An 8,835-nucleotide genomic window follows, 5' to 3' on the forward strand; every position below is an offset into this window, starting at 1 on the left:
ATATGTTTTTTTTTTTTTTTTTGTGAAGATGAGGAGGAAGAAAGCCTGAGAGTGAAAAAGTACTCCACTTTTATTGAAAGTTTGCCTAAAACCAACAGGGCAACCCTCGATGCCTTGCTCCAACACCTGTACAGGTATTGATTTTTCTTATTCTGTGACGACGAGTCCGTATCTCTGTGCTTTTGTCAATTCTGTGATAAGATAAGTATTATTTTTCACACCAATTTGAAAAAATGAAGTGGACTTGGACTAGAGCCCCTTTGTGTCTTGTCCTCCAGGATTCAACAGTGTTGCCACCTGAACGGTATGCCGAGTGAAAAACTGGCCTCGGTCTTCTCCTCCTGCTTGTTCCAGACGCAGGGGCAGACGGCGCAGGAGATCCGCGTGGTCCGTGACCTCATCGACAACTACGTTACGCTCTTCGGCGTGAGTGCCAAATGACTTTTGTGATGTCACTGAAGGCTGAGCAGAAGATGTTGACAAAACGCAAATGGAGCCATCGCAGACAAATCTAACCAACATAAAAAAAGAGCCTGTCAAGATATATATATATTTTTTTTTCATCGAGGCTCGTTGGCATTCAATATATTTGCATTTTAAAGAACACACGAAAGAAAGAATGGCACAGAATTGAGTGGTGATAATTGACTCGGTGTTGTTTTTCATCTGCCGCAAACGTGAATCACGAAAATTGTTTTTTTTTTTTTTTTTCGGAAAAGCGTTTTCTTCCATTTCCTCTCCGTTTCCTCCCGAAGCGACTCTGAATTGATTCCCGACCGATGCGCTCGCAACAGGTCAATGAAGAGCAGGTGCAACAGATGGCGAGAGAGAATAGTTTCATCACCCGCTGGAATGACAAAAAGGACACCACGGTAAGTCAATCTCAGCAAATGGAAATCAGCCACGCTCGGGTTTTGTTTGTGTGCGCCTGCGTATTGATTTGCGTGCGTGCATCGGGATCTGGCGAATCAGCCTTTCGGCCCGGCGCCTTTCCGGGAAATGAGGTGGGAGGAGGCGGGAGCGTGCGGAATGAGGCTTTTGTGGCTGTTAACCTATTTTGCCAAAGACGTCATGCCCGGCGGCGCCAGCTGGTGACAAAAAAATGACAGTCCATAAAATGGCATGTTTTTCCTTCCAACACAACTGAAACTATTTACTGAACGTTTGATTGATGTATTATTATTATTTATTTTTTTTCTCAATCTTGCTATTTTTTTCTGGTATGTTGGAGTCGCCCTCTGTGACCCATTCGGATAAATCAAATTCCCATAACCAATCAATTGGGCAATTAGGTTGAAGCCTGAAATGATACAAACTTGAATCAAATGATTTTCTTTTTGGGTCCCCCGAATGATAAATGAAACTTTTAAGAAATGTTTTTTTCTTCCCATTTCTGGCCACAGTTCTCACCAGCTGGGGACTTGATCTTTGAGGTGTACTTGGAAAAGCGACAGCCGGAGAATTGCTGTCTAATCAAGGTGCGTAAACACGGCCGTAAAATGGCCACTATTGCGTGTCTTTTTTTTCTTTTTTATAAATCGGCAAACAAACACAGTGCAGCTCTGCCTCAGGCAAACGGATATTGTGGCCACTGATATGCTTTGGGCATTTTGCATCACATGAACTTGAATTTTAGTTTAGCAAAGGTTGAAAAAAAAAAAAAATCTGCCTGTTATCGGTGCACTTACCAGGTTTGGCCCAGCATGCGTTCGGCGGAGCTGGCCGAGACGGCGCTGAGCATGCGCGACGTCCCCTTTAACGCCGGCGACGCGTGGACCACATTTGAAGTCATCGAGAATGGCGAGCTGGGTAAGATTTTGTAAATGCAAACTTTGCTTGTATGTACATTGATCATTTTTTTAAACGAAAGTAGCATGTAATACAGCGATTTATTTTTTTGCATACCACTAGAGGGAGCCCACGTAGCACTATTGGTCAGTGAGTCTTATTTTTGTTGTTGTTCATTTTTCCTATGGTTACTGGACTTTCTGTCCAAATTTTTTTCTTTCACGGTGAGAACATTAATCTTGCGGCGTAATGCAAGATGATAGCACACGCGCCGATTAATTAATTCCCTCGTCATGGGCCGTCCTTTTCCTTTCTGGAGCGTGCGAGGGGAGTTGACCCACTTCCTCTCGCATGATTATGTCGCTGTTGTGTTGAGCTCGGTCGTGAAGTTGCTGAGCTGGCGGACCCCCTCTAACCCCCCCTCCCCCCCCTCCCTTTCCCACTCCCACGCTTCACCCAAAATATGTTTCCTTCCCAATAATGTGCCTGTGCTGGAGATTTCTTTCATTGAGGATTTCATTGAAATTAAAAAATCAAAGATTCTCAAGCAAATAATGTCGAAACAAAATGGAAAAATCTTATTCCCAATAATTCTCATGAATTCCGATGGAACGTTCCAAACGTTGAAAGTTCCTGGCACCCCTGGACGGCCCCGGATAACAGTCAGCTAATATTTGTCTGCTGAGATGCCAAAGCTGATAAAGCCGGCACTCTGAATATGTTGTCGCTCTCCCCCGGTTTGGAAAAAGTCGGCAGTGTGCCGATGGTGCTACACCCCCGTTCACCAATTAGGAGGAGATAATAGCTCTATTTTGCACACCAGTGTGTTTTTACAATCCTATCTTGATCCGCTCAAGATAATTTGCCTGCCGCAGGAAAAAAAAAAAAAGAGAGAGAGAGAGAACAGCATCATTTTGTTTTGCAGTTAATTGGAATTAGTGCAGCAATTTGGCGCCTGAGGTCGGGCTCGTCTTTGCCCACGGAAACAATTTGCTCTGTTTCGGGACAGAGCGGCCGTTGCACCACAGCGAGAAGATTCTCGAGCAGGTGTTGGAGTGGAGCGAGCTGGACTGTCCCAGTTCGGCTTTTCTGGTTTTGAAGAAGTTTGCCGAGGCCAAACGAGACACGTCGGACAAAGGTACGTTTGTGAAAATATTGTTTTTATTCTGGTGGTGTTTACTTCATTTGTTTTTGTGACCTTAGATAACCTCGGGGTGAGGTTTTTTTTCTGGACCGGTCACCAGTAGGGCTGAATGATGATGATGATGATGATGAGTCTTTATTTTGAACATATTTAAAACATAATAGGAGGAAATAAATCAATTAAATATAATAACACTTTAAAGTGCCATATTTTCTCAAAAATAAATAAATAAATAAATAAATGGACAAATAAAAAAAAAAGGCTAAATAAATAAATGAACAAATAAATAATTAAATAAATAAATAATTGTATTCAAATCAAAATTTCAATGTGGTCAAATCAGAGAGGCAGAAATTTTGAAAAGAAAAATCCAGCCGCCAGCCAATCCGGCTCACCAGCCAATCGTGTGACGACTGACTCCGTTTCCCGTTTTTTTCCACAAAGCGGAGCCCAAGCGGCCGGCGAAGCGGGGCTATCTGAAGTTCAACGACGGCTGCTCCAAGCTGCTCTCTGGGCACAAGTTCCAGGACAAATTTGTGGTGCTGCGTGCCCACAAGCTGCTGCTCTACAGAGATATCAAAGTGAGCCACACTTTTTTTTTTTTTTTTTTTTCATTTCCCGCCTAATCTGCCGCCGCATCCCCCGGCAAACACTCGCCCCGCCGCGGATTTTCACATTCAAACACGGCGTGCTGACTTCCACCTGCCGTATCTTCTTTTGGGAAACTTGATTTTGGAAAAGAAAAAATGCAATGGGGACGGGCGGAACAGACTCGCCTAAATTCTCACGGTTCAATTTCCCCCGGTGACAGGAATATGTTATTTCAGTTTTTGGATAAAATAGCACAAGAATTCCTGCTGACTTCCTATAAAACAAAGAAGAAAACAAAAATAGCGCTTTGGAGATTGGGAAGGACCGGCGGCAAGCCTTCCCCGGAGGCTTTTTCTTCCCACCACGTGTCTGCAGTTGAAACGCCGTGTAAGGAAGTGTTAATAATTGATGAAGGCGCAGTCACGCATTGGTGCTACGGCGGCAAAATGGCGCTTTCCCGTCAAGCTTTCCTCCCCGTACAAGAATGCGGCTAATTATTGGGCGAAATGCGGTACGAGAGGCGCTTCGTTGAGATTTCTCGGCCTCGGTGATAATGGGCAAATTGTTGTGCGTGGAACCGGGATCGGTTAGGAGGAGGATGCGGCCTTGCTGTCATGGCCACCGCCGCTCTGTAGTTTTCGGCGTACTTCATCTTGGAGTTCACCTTGGTCTTCTGGGCTCCATTTTGTTTATCTGTCATATGGCACTTTCTGCTGTATTTTTTTTTTACATTTTGAATTTTTTTTATTTTTTTTATTTTAGGTCTAACATGTCTGTGTTTTTCAGACCACCAAAGCGGAGAAGGAGCTCCATCTCAAGGCTGCCAAATGTTACCTGGGCCTGAAGAAGAAGCTGAAGCCCCCGAGCAGGTACGGCCGCCGCGCCGCACCGCTTTTCCATCGTCGCCGTTGAATCATGGCTGACGATTGCTCCCGCGGTTGCAATGGAAGCGGCGAGGCGAGCGCTTTTCTGTGTGAATCACGCAACCCGGGGGTGGAGTGGCTGGCGATGGGAGCGGGGGAAGAGTGATGCGGCGCCGTGTCATCATAGACTTGTCGAGTGGGCCGCGGGAGGTGGCGAAAGCAAGACGAGAAAAGCGAGAGAGCGGCGGCGAGGGCGGGCAGCGCTCCACTAGCTCATTAGGCCCGACTCGCTCTCCCTGCGTGAGTGAGCGAGCGAGCGATGGAGAGAGGCCCGGCTCAACTTAACGCGGCGCCGCTCCTCGGCTGCTCTCAAGCCGGCCGGCCGGCCAAGTCTTCCCTCCTCCTTCGCCTCGTTAGTTGCTGGACGCCAACGCTCCCGTTGGCATATCAGGCGTCTTGCGTGTGACTGACGTGTTTTAAGTTTGGACACTGCAAATTGGAGTCACACACAACAAGCGGCATATTTGATTCTCGAATTCATTTGGAGCCAACTATTTTTCCATCCAAATTTTCCATTATTTTAATTATATTGAATTTAGATGGTGCAAAACAAACCCTTCTTAGGGTATTTTTTTTCCTGATAAATTAATTAGCCAGACCATTAAAGCGGTTATTGTTTTTTTTAATGAACAAAAATTGGCATTTTCCATATTTATTTTTTTAATTGTTTACTGTTATTCATTTTGTTATTATTTATATGTGCACATATGTGCCATTGTTTTTTTTTTTAATGAACAAAAATTGGCATATTCCGTATTTATTTTTATTTTATTTATTGTTGTTTACTGTTATTTATTTATTTGTGCACATAACACCATAACATAATGACCACATGGTGTGCAAATGCTGACCCTAACTCAAGGACAACAACCAGGGGGGGGGGGGGGGGGGGGAGTAATGGAAAAAGAAATATAAATCAAGTATATTTTTACATATGAACCTTTCATGACTTTCTTTTGTTTTCCCTTCCAAGTGTTCTTCTCTGGCGCTTTGTGCATGGCAACACACACACTCGTGAATAAAGACGTGGCCTGCAGCCACCACTGCTTACTGACAACATACATAGGTACATGAAAATATTTCTTTGTTCTTCATATGACTTTCTGCCCCATCTTTCAACAGCTGGGGCTTTACTGTCTACACAAAGAAACAGCAGTGGTGAGTAAGCTCAACAATTCGAAAACGGTCTATGTGTGCAACCAATTTGAAGGTTGAGGCGGGCGTCCGTTGCAGGCATTTCTGCTGCGAGGCGAAGGAGGAGCAGCTCGGCTGGGTCACCGACATCATCGGGATGAAGGTGATGAACAGCATCAAGAAATGGTCAAATTAGGCACCCTTTGCAATACCAACCGTTTTACGAGAGAGAAAGAGAGCGAGAGAAAGAATGTTATTTTTATTATTAATATATTATTATATATTTTATTATATATACAATATTCAATTTATTTTTATTATTAATATATATTTTATTATATATACAATATTTTTATTTTATTTTTCTTAATGTAGTATTATATATTTTTATATATTATATATATATATATATATGTCCTCTCAGCCTGAAGCGCCCCATGTCGAATCCAATCGCAATCGCGTTGAATTGAATGGAATGGTGCCACTTTCAAGTGAACTATCTTTTATTGTAGCGATGCATCCTATTTCTTGTTTTGACTGTGAGCCGACGCGCTTCCTGTCGCCGACTCCATAACTCCGAGCCGATGGGGCTTTTGAGCTTTCACGGCTGCGTGTGGACATTTCATTAGTGTAAGCCCCCCCCAGCTCTGCCTCGCCAGACGCCTTTTATGGGAACTCAAGTGTTTTTCATCACAGGTGCTTACTTGGGTAAAAGCCTTTCACCGCCCTCGCAAGCAAAAAGGCCAACGTTGTCAAATGGAGATTAATCGAAAGGGGAATCCAATTTTTCTGTTTCGAAAGCATTGGGGAGGAGCACTCACTTGGGTGATGATGAGTAAATCTGGCATGGTGCTGAAATGTTAGGATACTAAGCCCAAAATTCACTCAATGAAAATCAAATAGTAGCTGATTGTTTTTTATATACTCCTTGTCCTCTAGCGAAGAACGACGAATATTACTGCCGCACCGATAAGCTCGAAAATGTGTAATAAGGTTTGTGCCTACCACCAAACAATGTGGAGAATAAAATGTGACGATTGAGCTGGACGACTCCAATTATAAAGTAGTATAACTTCTTTTTTTGTAAACAAACAATTGTAAAATAAATGGTCAGTTCTTCCAAAATATTAGGCTTCATTTGTCCCCCACTTTTGGACTGAGTCAATTAGAGGAGGACATTTTTCCAAAATCCGTCCAAGAGCACTTTTACCCTTTTCCTCCACTTTTACCTGTTAGCCATTTTTTTTTTCTGTGACAGTTTCCATAGCGACGAAGCAACATCATTTTGTAGCAAGGTGCAATTGACGGCGGCGTGTGGGCTGGCGTGTACGTCCAAAGGCAGGTCCCAAAAAAAAAAAAAAAAAAAAAAAGATGCTTTTAGGTGTCAAAAGGGTTAGCGCCAGGCGGGAAACACGTCGCTGATCCCGAATGGTCTTTTCATCATTCTCTCTATGCTCAGTTCGGCTCTGACCTCAGCTCGGACTCGGGGGAGGCCGGCGTGGCCGCGTCTGCCAACGGAGGAGCCGCGGCGGACGGCAGAATGCGCCTGCAGCGAAACTCCGCTTCAAGGACACAGGTGAGCTGGAGCGCATAGCTTCCACTTGCTCGTTTGGCCTACGGAGACGTATTCATCCATTTATTTCTTTATTTGATCTCATGATTTCTTTTTGGATCTATTTGTTATTTATCATGATGAAGATATATTGTCTCTCTGTCTACTTATCCATCCATCCATCCATCCAAATGATGGCGGTGATGATTTTTGTGCTCAGGTGACAAACAGGAGGACTTCCCTACCCGACGGTCCAAAGCCGGCGATCCCGCGGCCGCGTTCCGTCATGGAGCCGTCTCGCCAGCCGTACCAGCAGGCCCCGCCCACTTCCCGGCAAAGTAGCCTTCAGATGGCTGGCAAGAGGCCCAGCCCGGGGGGCGGCGAGGGTAAGATGCCTCCCAATCTGCTGAGCGAGCTGAATTCGGTGCTGAGTAAGACGGGCCGCGGCGCCGCCGCCGAGTGACGCTTGCTCAACTCGACCTGGCGCTCGGTGAACAGACGAGACATTTTCCGATGGATGCCATCAAAATGGATACGACGTCACTCCCCAGATTAGGTGAGGAGGCAAATGACCTCGTTCAAGACTGAATTTTTTTTTGGTCAAGCCTGGACATTGTCTCAAGATTCAACGTTTTACGCTCTTTCCATAGTTTTGCTCTACATGAAATAGTGTCTTATGTCAAATAAATTTTCCTATTCTCCAAATGTTAGCAACTATCATTGCACCTATGGAAAATGTAATGTAACCCCGACACGGCGGTTCAGAATTGGTATTCAACTAATATCATAAGTTCCGGCCCTCATTTTTATTTTCCTATTGTACTCCGATGGCCAAGCATTTGAATAAACTCCCGGAATGAATGAATGAATGAATGAATGAATGAATGGATGAATGACTAAAGTGGTGCCTCTGTCTTCAATAATGCACACAGCATGCTGAAAATGCACACGTAGGCAATTGTCACATGGCCATGAATTATTGATTAGATTTTTTTTTTTTTGGTGGTCCCGGTGCCTTATAGAGTGAGTTGCTTGCAGGCAGTCACCACCTTAGCTTTCGCTCTTTCCGAGGCAGCACTTCTTGATTGTGTTTGGATGTCTTTCAGATTGCAGTTGACTTTATTACGCAATACTTAATGACCTTTTTTCCCCATCTCGCAATCGACAAATACATCATACGTATAAAAAATAAAACTAACACTGAAACTAATAAAAAGCCACCTAAAATAAAGCTAAAATCAAAAATACAAACTAATAAACCTGCTACAGAAACGAATGAAAATTTAATAAACTAAAGCCAAAATGAAATCCAAAGTGACGATAATAAAAAATCCAAAAGTAATAAAATTCTGGTTGAGAATGGGAATCAGCCACCAACCAAAAATGTACGCGACATGAATTTGCATTTCCAGTAAGGCGAGGTCTTACATTAATGGAGTCGTCTATGTGAGTGACTATAAATAGTGAAGTCGTCCCTCTGCCGTCCCATCCCCCACCAATCTACACTTCCCGCCCTCTAATCTCGATTCTATTAATGTCTCGACTGATATTTACGACACGCGCAGCCTTTTAGCTTGACGTGGCTGTAAAGTGTATGTCCAAGCTTTATCTAATTAAAAGCCCCGCGCCAGGGCAATTCCGCCGGGATCCGGGCTTTAAAATCTCAATCAGTCAGCGTCCAACCCCCCCCCGCCGGCCGCCGC

At 44.2% G+C, this 8,835-nt stretch overlaps 1 protein-coding gene across 1 annotated transcript in view; it reads left to right on the forward strand.

The window, feature by feature from the left end:
• arap2 (ArfGAP with RhoGAP domain, ankyrin repeat and PH domain 2) overlaps positions 1-7,993 on the forward strand; it is a 50,717-nt gene extending 42,724 nt beyond the window's left edge. The window contains exons 22-33 of the mRNA XM_085906485.1: positions 29-134; positions 279-426; positions 795-872; positions 1,404-1,478; positions 1,692-1,809; positions 2,798-2,926; positions 3,377-3,513; positions 4,310-4,392; positions 5,569-5,604; positions 5,680-5,743; positions 7,040-7,156; positions 7,353-7,993. Of these exons, the coding sequence (XP_085762611.1) occupies positions 29-134; positions 279-426; positions 795-872; positions 1,404-1,478; positions 1,692-1,809; positions 2,798-2,926; positions 3,377-3,513; positions 4,310-4,392; positions 5,569-5,604; positions 5,680-5,743; positions 7,040-7,156; positions 7,353-7,595 (1,334 nt within the window). The 3' untranslated portion in view covers positions 7,596-7,993. The remainder of the gene's footprint in view (positions 1-28; positions 135-278; positions 427-794; positions 873-1,403; positions 1,479-1,691; positions 1,810-2,797; positions 2,927-3,376; positions 3,514-4,309; positions 4,393-5,568; positions 5,605-5,679; positions 5,744-7,039; positions 7,157-7,352) is intronic.
• The last annotated feature ends 842 nt before the right edge of the window (positions 7,994-8,835 follow it).

The sequence above is a fragment of the Syngnathus leptorhynchus genome, chromosome 2, assembly GCF_054491065.1.
Source record: "Syngnathus leptorhynchus isolate UIUO chromosome 2, UIUO_Slep, whole genome shotgun sequence".
NCBI classification, from domain to species: domain Eukaryota; kingdom Metazoa; phylum Chordata; class Actinopteri; order Syngnathiformes; family Syngnathidae; genus Syngnathus; species Syngnathus leptorhynchus.